This window comes from Chelmon rostratus, chromosome 14, assembly GCF_017976325.1.
Source record: "Chelmon rostratus isolate fCheRos1 chromosome 14, fCheRos1.pri, whole genome shotgun sequence".
NCBI classification, from domain to species: Eukaryota; Metazoa; Chordata; class Actinopteri; order Chaetodontiformes; family Chaetodontidae; genus Chelmon; species Chelmon rostratus.
Genome location: NC_055671.1, coordinates 2,175,664 through 2,192,080, shown reverse-complemented (window position 1 = coordinate 2,192,080; position 16,417 = coordinate 2,175,664). Strand labels below are relative to the sequence as shown.

At 40.8% G+C, this 16,417-nt stretch overlaps 1 protein-coding gene across 1 annotated transcript in view; it reads left to right on the top strand.

Annotated features, from left to right (window-relative positions):
• The first annotated feature begins 225 nt into the window (after window positions 1-225).
• The window catches only part of ntm (neurotrimin), a 119,705-nt gene continuing 103,513 nt past the window's right edge, over window positions 226-16,417 (top strand). Inside the window, exon 1 of the mRNA XM_041952344.1 lies at window positions 226-398. Within this exon, the coding sequence (XP_041808278.1) occupies window positions 226-398 (173 nt within the window). The remainder of the gene's footprint in view (window positions 399-16,417) is intronic.

Genomic DNA, 16,417 nt, shown 5'->3' with positions numbered 1-16,417 from the left:
GGTTTCCTGTGGAAACAATAAGCAGTGGATGTACAGTGCAGGCAGATAGGGTCGAGAGTCTCTGCGCCCTGCTCACCGCGGCTACCTGGCCAGAAGATCTGGATTAACACTAATGAACTGGGGGCAGGCGAAATAATCTCCACGGGGCTGTTGACGGGACGAAAACCGACTCATTGTCTCGCTGTGGGATTTTTTTTCCCCTCCACTTCTTAAAGGCTGAAGACGATGTCTCTCCGAGGCTACTTGGTCGCTCTTTCCAAATGCACGCTTCTTCTCTCTCTGAGGATTTTGCTTCTTGTGCCCGCAGGGTTGCCAGTCCGCAGCCAAGGGGACTCTCAGTCCGACAACAAGGTGATGGACAACATCACCGTCCGGCAAGGAGAGACGGTCTTCCTCAGGTGAGTCCACACTTCTTTTCTCAGCCCTTCCTCTCCGCCGCCGCCGCTGCGTCTCAGCTCTGCTCCCAAAGTTGAGCGCAGCCTGCAAGCTCCTATAATTGAAGCATTTAGTGTGAGGGGGAACCGAGTCAGGACTGAAGTGTTGTCTGTTTTATCGTGTTCCTGCCGTTGAAAAAAAAGGCGGATTTCAGAGGATTAGTCTCTGGAAAACACTCAATCCAGAAGCGATACTCTGCTAATCTTCAGCAGCTGTTAACGAGAGACTTAGTGGTTTTAATTGTTGTGTGACGGTGCAGAACTAAAGGTGGAGAGGAAAAGTGTGTGTCTGGGAGGAGAGAAAGAGCACAAGCTGTCAAGCCTCAGCTGAGGACTGAGGGAGGATGTTGCAGGTGGAAAAAAAAAAACACACAGTAAGTGATGCGCCCGTGGAAATGGGTTGACTAGCAATTCCTTAAGATGGGAGATTGTCTGCGGTGACCTTTCCCCTCCTCTGCGCGTTCAGAGGCTTACTGGACACAGAGGGATTTATGCCGCTTTCAAGTGTTGTCGGGAATGTCCAGAGTAACATGAGCAATAATCACAGTGGCCAAAGGAAGGGGTTTTCTTGGATCCCGGAGAAGGCAAGTTGTGATGTGTGGGAGGTGGAGGGCATGGCAGCAGTACGAACAGTGGATGGTCATAGTGTTGCTGTGCTGCATTCACATTGTATGGATGTAACTGTGGAAATTAGTTTAAAAGAAGTCTTTCTGAGGTCAGACTAAAAACTGTCCCATCAGGTGCAAAACTACAAGAGTGATGCATCAGGTGGGGTTACTGTGTCCCATCACAGCTTTCAGAGACTTGTGATCACATGGTACCGTCATTAAAAATGCTGTAGTTCATTAGTTAGTTGTTATTGTTGATGGTGATTAATACCTAACTTCCTTCAGTTGACTGCATGTCCTTCCTTGCTAGTGTTTGAGATTTCCTGATTTCCTGTTGCCTTCCAGAAGCTGACATGCGTGATGTTTGTATGTACAGGTGGTCACAAGGGGACCCAGTACTGTATGTTTCTATCAGCAAGCTTTGGTAAACAGTGTAAATATCTCCTAAACTACCAGTCATAGTGCTGCAAAGGTCAAATAAGAATCTGTTAAAAGATGTTGTTGACTCTTACCGGACATCATTTCTGACCAGATACTCTTGATAAGAGAACATGAGCAGTGTCTGGGCCTGGACATTTGAATTCTTTTGTTACTTCGCACTGATTCATAACCTGGTGTCCAGGCATCCCCAGGGGTCCTCTGGCTTCCAGCAGGTCATCAATAAGGTGAGGAGGAGTTCAGCCTGGCTGTTGCTTCATTTACTGTGAACTCACGGTGAGGGAATGAGACAGGGGGACTGCTCAGGATTCCACAACAGCACAGCGAGACAAACTGAATGAGACGGCGGTCAGTCGTGTGCTGATCTGGGTTCTGGGTTATATGGATTAAGTGGCAGCAGTGAGATAGCAGCTCAGTATCAACATGAGATAGACAGCAACAATCCCACGTTTCCCCATGTTCTGCAGCTAAAGCTCTTTATTTTTTCTGATCAGTTGCATATTACCACACGTAAGCCGGCTTGCAAAATAGAGCTTGTATTGTAGAAGGAGAGCACATTACAATTTTGCTCCTGTCCTGTCCTGCTCCAAATTGGCAGTGCCATTATTACTTCCCTATTGAGCCCGGCACAGGTCAGTGGGACTGGCAAGTCTCAACTTGCATTGATGTACATCAATCCTCCAGGCTGAGCAGTAATGGCTGCTTCAGTCTGAAATTATTTCACACATTCTGTGGCCGTTCTTTGATTTCATCTCGCTGGATGAAAAGGCATTTGAATATAAAGTGCATGCTGTTATGAGGCTGGATGCTCAACTTGTAATACTGTCCAGCTGTCTAGGTGCTGCTTCAAAATAAATTCAATTTTCTGCAGTTCATGATTTGCCCATTTCCGTTCCGGCTCTTTAGTTTCAAAGAGGGATCATTGGATGACAACTGCAGTTGTTGAGTAAGCAGGCGATTATACGGCCTGAACTGTGTCTTAGTTTGATGTCAGCAGCATCATTTTTGCATGGCATTATTTAAGGGGATAGTACATTTGTTTAAGATATAAGACTGCTGACATTTCCGGTGGCGCTAATAAATGAAACGTTTGTTAAAAATAAATCACCGTCAAAGATTTGTTTTCCTTCTTTTCTCTATTGTTCTGTATCCCCCTGAGACGTGCTGAATCCAGGCCTGTAAGTGGGACAGTGGACCATCCAGAACCTGTGTGATCAGGCTGCCTGCCAGCCAGTCAAGACCTGGTTCTTTTCCAGCTCCCACCGAGGACAGCTTGTAATAAGCTTTTCTTCAACATTCACTGCAGACTCCTTTTAATACATAGTCAACGGACGTCGGGAGTTTCAACCTCGGTGACCTTTAAGTCTGCTGTATTTATGTAGCACTTTAAAACGCAAAGCAGTGATTGCTAATACAGATTTTTTACAGAGTAGCGGGGTTACAAAACAACAAAAAAGAGACGGACCATGAAAATTCAACAGCACATGTAAAGCACATGGGAAATGAGAGCCAAGTTAAAAGCACAAAGTATTAGCAGTAGCATACGTGATGCTGGTAGGCCACCCTCCATCAACGAGCTGAGCCAATTTGTTTTACCTTTATAGTCCCTGGGAGATTTGGATGTATTGCGTTCCTCTGGCACAAATGATGTTGTAGATGTGGGACTCACCACCCCTGCTGCGTTCTGCGCTAACAAGCTCCCCATTGCCCTTTTTGACAACTGCCAAACGGAGGGTGGTATCACATTTCAAATTAAAGAAAGTCAGAGCTGCCACTTCCCTTTGTGTTTGTGTTGTTTTCAGTGCGGTGGCCTGATATGTGCAAATGATGTAGAAATAACTAATTATCAGTTTTGTCTCGACGTGATCTAAACTCTGACTCCCCGGGTTGACCTGTTGCTGAAACCTCCTGTGGAGAGAGTGCAGCAAAAGTCCAGGGTTACAACATTTAATGTGGGCGCATACAGCACATAAAACCAATACTTAGGCAACAATGTGAGTTATTTTAAATACTGTAAAAAAAAAAAAAAAAAAAAAAAAAGAAATCCAGACCATGAGCATGATATCAGTTTCTAGTTACAGAGGAAACAAAAACAAAGTGCAGCTGTATTCCTTTTTGTTGATTACATACTGTATAACCAGAAGCAGATGCCTGGAGATTATGATTTTTTAGAAAATGCAGTTTGATTGCACACAGAACTATGAGGCAAGTAAAGGAAAATATGAAAAGGCATGTGGATGAGGCTTAAACTGCTCTCTGTGTTTTATTGAAAAGCTCTCCTCCTGATTGGCCACCCCTGGTCTTGGTTGTTAAATCTCTCCATGAAATGTAAGGACAGCAGTCAAATGCACAGACGCTGAGCATAATGAAAGGTTTATTTACGAGAGAGAGAGCATTGATATTCCTAACATATAACACTGAATTCTGAGCAGTGGAAGGTTGAACTGTGCTTTTTGTCACGTTTTTTTTTTTTTTTTTTTTTTTTTTTTGCATGTATGTGAAAGTACTGGCGGCACTGCTTCATATGTGACAATCTGGACCGAATAAGAAGCACATTCATTCCCCACTGAGATGGACTTTAAAAGAGACATGCTGCCTCCTGAGACTGCGATTAATGAATGTCTCCACAGTGGCTGAGGTGGGCTGACAATCTCCCGAGACGCTTATCTACCTGCACAGACCATGCTGGTCTTAGAGCCACATCATGTTACCATTCATTCCTTTCTTTCCTAGCTGCCTGATGAATGCATTCAGGATTCAGGTTAAATGCTACAGGGATGAGGCTCTTTTCCAAGCAGGTAGAAGCTTTTAATCGCGTTGATATGTAGCTTGCATGTATAAATGTATGCTTGACAAACAAATGAATTTGTATCAGCTTGTTTGGTTCATCAGTGTTGTAAATGGAACCGTTTTTGTGTCAGCCATGAAGATTTTTCTATCCAGCCCATGTTAGGAGTTCAAGCAGCTCTCCTTTTAAGGGTACATTCATTTTATTCCTCACATGCCATGGGCCAAGATTGGAAAGCTGATAATTTGATTTCACAGAGGGATGCTAACGATTCTCTCTATAATTCCATTTTCTTTCACCTTGCATCGTCTAGCCAGGCTGCCATCCATCAGTTGCACATTTTCACTTATTGTCTTCAACGTTACAATCCCAGAAAGGGCTTTTCACCAACAAAATGAAGAGGCTGTAATAGCGAGAATGGCAGCAGAATAGGATCACGATACAATTTCATCAGTTAACAAGATTTTATTGTCCTTTCTAATAGAGTTGTAATATAGCTGAAAGCATTTTTCTCATTTAATTACACAGCGGTAATTTGATTTTTGTTTTGCTTTTTCTCTCAGTGTTTATCACATCGTCTAAATAGTAAAGAGTGACTGAAGTCAGTTAAATGAACATAAACATGCACAATACATGAAAAAAATCCTTCCCTGCATTATTTATTGAAGTGCATGATGGTTCTTTTTGATTGTTTGTGTATAGCATGTGGATTTCATCAGGCTTTAGGTGTGGTGCAGCTCTGAGATCTTCCTGAGATATCCGGAGAGTTTGGACATCTTTCATTGCTCATGTTTTTAGCAAAATGGCACAGATCTATTTTGACATGCAGACTGCACAGATACAAACAGGATGCTGGGTAAGCTGTACTTATTCTGTGAGTGTTATCCATTACAAGAGTGAACAAATTATATCTGTGTAACATCACAACAAGGTGAGTAGGTCACACAAAGCAGGCGTCACACAGCCATCATTGAAAATGCCACTAAGTGGAACCTTAAACCTGCAATAATTATTACTTTTGGCCAGCTGGGGGCAGCAGAAACAGGTTGTTGTCACAAGAGTTGACATATGATCATCTTTTAAGTTAATATGCTGAACTTATATGTAGACAGTTGGTTATTTACACATCCAGCAGTTACAGAGCAACATTATCAATAATTTGGAGTTATGAATATAAGTCCAGTGTTCTCTTTTTTCGGTCTCTGCCAACTCCTGATGTAAACATCTGGCTCTTTAGCTCCTAAATGCTCCCCTATGCTCACCAGCTAGCAGTTAGCAGGGGTCTTAACATTAAGCCTTGTGGGACACCTTTATCAAACATGCATACCAGCGTATTTTGTCATTGGAAAAAGTGTCTAATCACGTGATGGATGGATAAAATGTCAACAATTCAACAAAAGAAATATTTAAAATGAATTTGATGTAACACAACTATTTTTATTTTACCAAACGGATCGTGTGCGGGACAGCTTGAGCACATTGTGGGTCTGACAGAGGCTGCTCTCACGTTTGTTTACAATGCTTGACCAGAAAAGGCAGAAACTATTTCATTTTCTCCAGCAGTCCATCTGACTCTGCACACGCAGCTGTGAAGTCTTCAATGAGCTTGCGTCTTGCATCTGCCGACGTGGTTTCACTGAGAGTTTGTTAAAGTGATGGGCTCTAGCTACCGCGCTGCCTCTCTCTCTCTCTCTGAGGACCTCTTCGACATGACTGTGTGTGTGTGTGTAAAAAACATAGCAGCAGAGTTATTTTCTGTTCTTTCAGCTTAGGTGCTGTGAAAAAAAAAATCATATAATGGAAGGGAAAACCCTGATTTTTATAAATTGCATACATAGTTTGGCAATTTCTGTGAAATTCCGCATTTGGCAGTTGACTCCGTTTTTGTCATCAACTTCTATGACTCCGTCCGTGTTTTCTGCATCGAGGAAATCATATGACGCTATCTATCTTAAGCAATTTGAAACAAGATGAAAAGGTCATTAATTTCACTGTAATTTACCAAATCAGACTTGTGTAATTAGGCATCCAACAGCTAAAAGGCAGCAGGCTGAAAACGGTTGGGTGATGTCAGGAGCTGCAATCACACATTTCACCAACAAATGAAAAAGGAGCGAGGAGCAGTTGTCTGGTGTTGAACGTCCTGACATTAACTTGTGCACATGCTCTGGGAAAGAGCTTGGCCTACATTTACAGGCTTTCTGAATTGTTGATGGGAATAATGTCATATCTCTAGTGGATTACATAGCGAGGACTTGCTGAACTGTGGAACAGTGGCGGTTCATCGTCTCTAATTTCTGGAAGATGTCTTTTTTCTCTCTCTCTCTGTCTCCCCTCTCACACTTGTCTTGCTTTGAAGTGATTTAATTCTGCCTTGAATGCTGTCCAGGAAATTACAAAGCCACTGTAATGAAGTGTGGCTGATTGGACAAGTGCCCTTGTGTGAACATTCATTTTCCGGCTATCCAGGAATTTTGAAATGAGTGCTGGGCAGGTTGGATTGCGCAGATGGATTTTTATAGCCTTAACCCCCCAGCAATTTGAAGCTTTCTGGTAGCAATCCTGTAAAGTTCATAATCATCTGTTAGGGCTATTGTCCAAATGACCAAGCTGAAGCTGATGTTTTGCAACTGACTGCCATGATGTAATTTTGTTGTTAATTCTAGAAATGAATGAAGACTTAACGATCCCCTCCACACATGCATTAAGGCATACATAAAAAAAAGTCTAATCACATTAAAATCCTTAAGATGGCACATACTCCTTCTCCCTCATTAAAACTTCCAGAATGTATGAATATGCAGACATTTTTTTATTTCACTGGTTTAACTTCTGCACACAAGACGTCTCCTGCTGCACTTTAAAGCCCTCTGTCAGTGCATGTGCAGCGGAGGCTTCAGGTTCCCACATCACACATGTGTCCTGAATATTTCAGATTATTTGAGATGTCACAAATCATGCTTGTGGAAAATGTACACTTTAAACAATAAAGTTGAAAACAACTTCTTAGTGTCAGACTCTACACATGCATCATTCTACACAGTGAAGCTCAAACATTCAGCTTTAGGAACAAGAGGAAAAACACATTTTTGACTGGAGGGTGACTTTAATGAAATAAAAAAGACATCATAATAACAAGCACTAAAATTTAAAAAATTAAGTCCATTTGTGGCAGTGTTTTTAAATACTAAAATAGTCACATTTTGCTGATTAACATTTTCAGTCGCACATTATGTACAGAAATAGACTGTATATCAGTTTTATAATTTGATATAATAATCTCACAGTTTTTTTTAAATAAATAACTTAGTGCTGCATGTTTTTACGAGAGAGAAGAACAATCAAAATTTATAATTAATCTCACATCAATGTATAAAAAGACTGATGATGATTGATAGATTTTTTTTCATTTTCAGCATCTTACTGATATATAACTTTAATAAAAATGTTCATCTTTTTTTTTCTTAACTGACATAATTTAGCTAAACTTCAGGTCCATCAGGACAGTCACTAAACGTATGTTAGGTTAAAATAAGGATAAGTGATTGTTAGGGATGCACGATAACTGCTTTGTAAAACTGATACCAATAACCGATAACTTTTAGCTGCTAAAGGCCGATACTGATCACACACACATATACCTAAGATCATGACATCAACACTATGAACAAAACAAAAAAACAGTTTTGACTCTTTAAATGAAGAGATGTTTATTTTTTCCAATGAAAAACTATTGGCAAGCCTCTCAAACATTTTCTTAAAGCTATCTCTCCTCGTTTGCTCGTTGTTCTTTCAGCCTTTTTAAGTTCATATTTCTATTTTTTACGTGTAACATGTGGAAAAATACTGCTAATATCAATTCAAGTCAGCAACTACCAAAATTATCACCGAGTTAACAAGTTGTTTTCTGGCGTGAGGGGGCATTCTTGATTTTTCCCAGTGAGAAAGAGTTTTTCTGATTATGCCGACGTCACTTGAACGCAGCATTCACTGCAGGCCATTTGGGTCTCATACTGGGAGCGAGGCACTGCTGTGATGACAAAAATATAAATGTTATCGGGGCTCTTCGTCATGATATCGGAACTATTGGAATGATGTCATGATTCCTGTTATCCGAGGATTTCCGTTGGTTAACTTGGGATGAGGAGCAGCAGCTCTTGTTCTGCTCCTGGGGCAGGAAAGCTCCAAAAAGGACTGGAGGAGTCGACCCTCAGAAAATGAGTCCTGTGGTGAAGAGATGTCTGCTCACAGACTCTAGTTGAGGTCAATGACTTGAATCTGTTGCGTTCTGTTGAAGAACACAGAAATCTTTGGGTTCTAGTGTTTAGTTGTTACACTGCTTCCCATGTCTGTTCGTGTAGATCACTAATAAGAGAATCACATGTGTCTTCAGCCTCACAGCAGACTCAACAACTGCTACTTATATTTAGTTGGCTCCTGTTAGCTAGCAACACCAAAGTAATTATTAATCACAAAATTGCTGCTTACTGGAGGTAAAGATGCACAGATTTGTTACAACTGACAACTAACACTGACTGATAAGTCACTATGAATTATGAAATAAAGGTGCTGCCTTCATGATACAACTATAAAACCTATAACCTATAAAATTCTAATTTCAAAATTCTATAATCAACAAAAATGGCAACACATTTCTTCTGATTAGAATTGCACAAATGAAATATATTTGTGTCAAAATGTTTCATTTTTTTAATTTAATATTGAACCCTCCGGAGCTCCCTATGCTTGTGCCACCAGCATGGTTCAAGTACTCGTCATCTTGGCGTGTGATTGCAGTAAACATACTGACCCATGGGCAGCACAAGCCGAGCTGTGCTGCAGCGTCTCGGCGAGTTAAGGATGGCTCCAGTCCTGTCTGGGTATTAGAAGAGGAGATGGGTGGGGGAGAGGTGGAGTGCTCTGGATTATGTGCTTAAAAGATTCTCTGCACCTCCCCTTTAGCGCCAAGATATCAATACTGCAGGGCACCTCATGCACAAACACACACACACACACACTCACGCACACACACACACACACACACACACACACACACACAAGCTGTTTACCAACACAAGGATTAGCTATGGATATACCTAACCACTACTTTGGTGGACCAGACTCAGGCATAGTGCAATATACAGAGCTTCCACAGACGTCTAGTGATGTCTGGAATCCAAAGAAAACTATCAAACATCATTTTGTTTTAGCTTGTCAAGAATTTTCTTCTTGTATTGGTCTTGTATGATAATAAATGGAATATCTGTGGTTGTGGGACAAAACACACATATTTGCCTTTAAGACATTTAACCAGGCATTTTTCATTATTTTTTATGGTTGTGTGGATCAAACAATTAATCAAGAAAATGGTCTGCAGATTCATCTATAATGAAAATAATTATCAGTTGCCGTCCTAAGACAGTTTGCAAATAATGGTTTTAGGTCACAAGCTGGCTGCAGGTAGTGTTTGTGCTCCTTTGTAGACACATACATTATTCCACTGAGCATATGACTCATGAGGGATAAGGTGAAATCAGGTGAAACTCAGTGTCCTGCTCTGTACACCTTGATGATCATTTAGTTCATTTTAGCCTGTGTTTTATACATTTTAGCCAATTGTTGTGCTATTTAGGTAAAGTTTTGTTTTCACTTGGACTGAAATGAACTGACATATCTGAGAAGTTTGCAGGATTTTGTAGAAACACATGTTAAATTCCTCAGCTGATGCTTGGTACCAGTACTGAATCTCAGGTGTCTGTCGTACTGGCACCAGTTTCATAAGAAGATGAAGTGGTTATGTCAGCAGGTCTGTGAGGCTGTGCTTCAGAATCTTCTGTTTACCATGCTCAACACGAAGTCAGGGTTTGATTCCAAAAGTAATGCAAGTTTAGAAAAACCACAAAAAGAAAAAGAAAAAGTTTGCACGTCCAGATGTATATATGTCCTTGCATCTGTGATGGTTCTATAAATTGTGTCATTGTGTGATAAACTGCAGCATCAGCAGTAAACATACACTGCAGCTGCAGGATGTCCCTCCCTCACATGAGCGGTCGGTGAGAAAAAATAAATGATCGAACGAGCGCATCCCATTGATGTGAATAGCTCACCTCTGTTTTCCTCCAAAGCCAGCTGGTATTTAGGTGAAAAACAAACATATTTTTCAGCAGTAATTGTGCTCAAGAAACATCTCCTCTGGCTAAAATAAGTTTTTACTGACTTTACACATCAAAGTGGAGAGACGGGCAGAGCGGAGTTAGAACAGGCAGGGCTCCGGGCTAAAGCTCCAGCACACTCTTCATGGCTGATCAGACGCTGTCTGCCTGCTCTGTGTGTGTGTGTGTGTGGTCTCAGTTCTTATGTAGAAATCTGTTCTCACAGTATACACAAGTGAGGAAATCCACCAGAGTGACAGCATTCTGACTGTCGTCACTTCCACAAGTGGCTACTTAAAGTTTGCGAGGTCATTTTAAAGTTAGGACTCAGGTTTAAGGTTATGATTAGAATTAGGAGATGCACTACAAGGTAGAGTTGAAATATTAAGCATTGGTGCCCAGAATTTTAATAACTATAATATTTGGAGATGATAATTCAGTTATACCTTATACTGGCAAAATTATAGTGTACTGGCGGCTCGCTAACCTTTTCCTCCAGTGTGCAGTAAAGTAATACTTTATCTTAAGAATCGTGCAGTTTTTCTTATCTATTAAAAGCAAAATGTCAGCCCATACTCATCCTCGTAGGTCCATACTGTGAGGTGTGGTGTCCATTCAAAAGGTTTCAGTGAAAAACAATGTTGCTGCATTGGAAATGAGTGTCCTTTCTGTGAGAGCACTGCCTGCTTCATTTCCCCGCAGAGGTCAATGGGGATACTGGATGTGATGAACTCACTGTGTTTTGCTGAGGGTTATGGGTGTTGGGAAGAGTGGATGTGAGTGTGTGTGTGTGTGTGTGTGTGTGTGTGTGTGTGTGGGATGGGGGGGTCAAGGTCAACAACGGGTACCAAGAGTTATTTACCATCATAAAAGAGCAAGATTTATTTGACAGGCAATTTAACTATGGATGCATGAACATGAAATACACTCTGTTATTCGGGTGTGGGATGAAGGCTGAGAATCATGGCTGTGTTGGATTTCCTCCTGGTAGGATGTCAGTCTGTCTGCCTAACACTTTGGATCTCAACATCCTCTCAGTATCCAGTTGTATTCCCCAAAGGATGAGTCTTTCAGATTTCGGTGTCCCGCTGACACTTTGTTTGACGCCACCATCACAGTCAGCGTTCCTCTGAGCCAACACTTTGGGTCCATAATAAGATATGTGGAATATCTGAGGTGCCTTCACTGTCTTTTCCTCTCACCTTTGTCTTTTATTTATTATTCAATTTAAAAAATCTAAACATAGTTTCTGTCCAGCACACTGGGATTCTCAGCATCACAGGAGACTAAATGGAAGATCAATTAAATTTCAACACACTCTCTTCTCCTCGTCTGTAACGTTAACCATGAATCAGGTCAGACATGGCACATCATGAAAAAATCTATTTCTGGTGATGAATGATGAAAGTTTAGTTTCCCTGATCCCTTTTCCATTTCCATGTGAGGTTAACACAGATGGTGAGTCGGGAAACAAACAACAAAAAAACAAAACCGTCAGCAGCGTAGAGCTACACATAAACTGGTTGTTGAATGTGTGCTGGTACTAAGCTGTGATGTTGTAGCTGTAAAGGAACAAGATCAGCCGCAGCTTTCAATCAGCAGATTTCCTTTAAAACAGTTTGTCGGCCCAGGAAAAGATTTCCTTCAGCTCGTCCTCAAGCTTCCTCAAAGCCTCCTCCTCCCCCTCCCCCTCCTCCTCCCCCTCCTCCTCCTCCTTCTTGCTCCTCATGCTTCCAAAACGAAATAAGAGCATTGAAATGTCCTTAGTGAGGAGCAAGGCACGATCAAATGGCATGAAGCCATGGTCATCCAAAGAATCCTGTTTGTTTTGGTGACGGAACAAGACACTTCACAGTTTAGTTAGTAGATTGCTATAAAATCTAGTGAGCACACTCATCCTCCTCACAACATTTCAATCCTGAACACACGCTCAGCACACGCTTTCCTCTTGCATGGCCTTCGGATCAGAATATCAACTTTTGATTTTAATGACCATGAAAACTGATGCCCTGTGCAGCTGCTGAATGAACATTTAATGAACATTGCACAAACACAGCCTGAGACTTTTTCATGTATTTCATTCTATATTGACTATTAGATATCATGAAATGAATATTAGAATCATGTTATCTTGTAAACCACTTAACAGATTGTTGCATCGTTTTTAAGCTTTTACTTACGTGTCATTTCTTTTCAATTTTTATTGAGCACTTTAACAAATTGCTCCTCTTGCATTCACTACGATACTCCATGTTTTGCTACAAACATAGTTTCCTCCATGCATATTTACTAGGTGACAATGATGAAGAATAGAGCAAGTGTGTGTTGCTCAGTGAAATATAACCTAAAAATATCAATTTTCCTTGTTTTTGCGAATTGATTGTTCCCAAATGCCAAGGTTGTTGCAGATGCAACTTCTATATGCACACGCACCAGTTATGTACAACGCCACGGGTGCCGTATTATATTCAGGGCAGTTCATAACTCAGTGATTTGTTTCCAAGCGCCAAGTCAGTCTGCGATAAGAATACACTCTATTCCGCCTGGGCATCTCTGCTCCATTAACCAAATAGAGTGGCAATGCAAGGCAATGCTAGTATCCTCCTGAGGATAAAGTGAAATCAGGTGTTATTCAAAGCAGATTATCTTCCCCGGAGCAGCGGTTCACCTCACTTACCTAAAGCGCTCAAATGTTTGATTCTATAGTGGGAGCTGAGATCTACTGTACTGGAGATTAGGAAATTCTTCATCGTCAATGCACCGGGGAGCTTTAAAGAGGAGGTAAGGCAGGGATGTTCCTGCTCACCACTACTTTTCTTCACAGACTCCGTCATGTCTGAGAGTGTCGGTGTCACAGTGGAACACAATATACTGGTGCAGGTATAGAGCTGTGGAAGCTTTGGGTTCATTCAGAGAGAAATTCACTCCTGGAGTTTTTCATTCATCCCTGTAATACACTAAGAAATGAAATACCAAGAGTCCTAGAGTGCAGCATTTAGTTCAGCTAGCTACCCTGGAAAGTAAAAATATGCCAGCAATGAACAGGTTGTAACAGCATGACAAAGCCTGCAGTGATTGCCAAAGTAATGTTGGTATTCTACTGTAGATTTTGTGAAGCACAACATCATTTAAAATGGATTATTTGTCTTCAAATATCTGTTCACGTCTTTGGAGAAATGTTACTGGTTCACAGCGAAGACAAATCAATCAGATAAAAATCAAAGTTCCACGTAGTTGAACGCACTGCAGGGCTTTCTGTGCTGTCCAGATTATAGCTGTGCCCCATTTTGTCCAGCCTACTTTAGACTTGTAGTCCCGCTTGCCTTCAGTTCTCTGCAGGCCATACCTTTGTAAGACACAGCTAGGGCTGAAATTGAAAATTAATTTCATTACTGATTAATTAGATGATGTTTTATCGATATCAATTCATTGTTTGACCAATAAAATGTCAGAAAATAGTGAAGGACGCTGTCTTATTTTGCGCCTAGACTCCTAGGCGATGTCATCAAATGTCTTGCTTTTTCTGACCAACAATCCAAAACTCAAAGACAAACAACACAACCTCATAATAAATAAGCATTAACCAGAGATTATTTGGCATTTTGGCGTAAAAAATGACTTGTCATAATAGTTGCAGATAAATCTTCTGTTGATTGACTCATTGATTTATTGAGTAATTATTGCGGCTCTGGTCACAGCCATTAAAAGAGGTGGCTTCTGGAATTGAGTATGAGTCACCAGCGATATGAGTGAAAACTGTCCTTGGGCAAAAGACTGAACCCCAAATTGTGCCTAGCAGCTTGCCGGGCGCTGGCCTAACCATCGTGTTGTAGTGTGTGAGTGTGTGTATGAATGGATGAGAGGCAAAACTGTAAAGTGCTCTGGATAAAAGAGTTCTGTAAATGCAGCTATTTAGCCTCTAATATCTGATCAAGAGGTAAAAATAACACCTGTGGAACATGACAAGCTTTATCCTGCGCTGCAGGCTAGTCACAGGATGCCACGTCTTCAGTTCTCATTGCCAAAACAGCTTGATTCTAACTGCAAGGAACAAGCGAAGTAATTTCTGTGCATAAGTAGATGTGATTGATTTGTAGATTTCTACATCTGTAGATTTGAGGTTGCTTGTTTCTGCTCACAAATGTATCCAAAAATGAGCTCCTGATTCCCGCTCAGCTCTGCAGCTTTGATAGAGCCAAAGAAACGTAATTTGATACATTTGATTTGGAGGAACAACAGGCAGCTTCACACAAGAAAGAGACATGAAACACAAAGTGCAGGCTGGTACATGTCGATAGAAGCACTGTGGAATGAAGGTCTTCATATTTATAATTAATATATTAATAATTAATATTGTCTGCAGGGTAGATCAGGGACCAGCTCGGTGTCTCTGTCAGTGTTGCCTCCCATAATGCATTCTGATTCACTTTTGCATGCTGGGCTGATTGCAAGGTGCGTCCTCTCAGACCTGGTCCACACTTTGACAAGCTGTCAATGTCAGTGGAGTGGAAGCATGTCTCTGATGGCTGTACCTGTCTGTGTGTGTGTGTGTGTGTGTGTGCGACAGAGACACATACAGAGAGCCTGAGAAAAGATACTCTGAAATGTTGTTTTTTGTGGTTTTTGTCAGGACCGCCCTTGAATGCCATATATGAGTGCTATTATAACCATTTTAAAGGCACATGTATAATAAGCTTCTCAGGTGCTAGCCAATCACGAGCACCCGCCTACCCCCCGCCCCCAAGATTTTCAGTAGTCCCACCTGGCCACTCCTATAAAAAATGTCTGGGGGCGCCACTTCATGTTATGGCCCTGGTTTCATGAAGTCCATACATCCAACATCCCTTCCTGCAAATCCTAGGGAACAGCCGTCATACGGGATCCCCGCCGCCTAATGCATATATTGTTTTTCAAGTCAGGAGGTCTGTCCACTATTAAAATCTTCGTAACTTGCGTAATTTTCTACAGATTTCTGTGGGTTGATTTGCAAAAAATGTGGGTTTTCATGTCAAACTGCTTTATTTGTGCAGGCAGTAACAGTAATAGTTCTAAAATACAGATCTAATTTTAGATTACCCGATGTGATTTGTTTTTAAGAATGTTCTTTTTTCTCACTCCATGTATCCTTTAACTGGCTGCTCTGATATAATTTTGTTTACAATTTTGAAAATGAAGACTTAATTACATACAAAAGACTAAAGTTAGACGATTAAGTTCCTTTGTGGCAGGCTTCAAAATTATACTGAAATATTCACAATTTGCTAATTTACATTTTAAGTTGCACATTATGTAGAGAAATAAACTGCATATCCAGTGCATCAGCAGAGTTTCAGTGGAACAGTTTTCTGATAAAATAATCTCACTCTTTTGTACAAGTGAAAATAAATAAGTTAGTGCTGAAAGGAGAACAATCTAATATCAGCTCTAATTTTACATCAGTGTATAAAAAGCTGATGATGATTGATAACATCCATGTGAATTTAATATGAATGACATCTGCTCATTTGAAGGGTAATATGTGGATGTTTTGTATAGTTAGAGTTTTATGTCTCTGCAGTTTACCATTATGGGCAAATAAAGAAAATGTTTGTCTGAAAACATTTCTTGTTCAAGTTTAAATGATGCCTGTATGCAAAATTAAAGTCATTTGCCAGTCACATGCCTGTTTAAATGATGGACTGCCTGTGCTTGTTTTTAGGCGATAACAGACACTTTATACTCGTGCAACAATTTTGTGACATGTTCTACTAAATTTTCAACCTCTGTAGCGCCAGTGCCATGTGCAGACAAAGTTCCTGTACAGCTCTGTGTAATTTGTTCAAGAATGCAGGATTTCTTTTTCCCCAAAGGTTTGTCTTGTTGCACTTAGGAACTTAAATGTTAGTTGTTACACTTACTCTGTACTAGGAAGAGCAGAGTTTTTTAGACTGCATGTTCCATATTTCCATGTTGCCTTGATGATGAAAGTTGAAACAAAACAACTGCTGCAGCAGGACA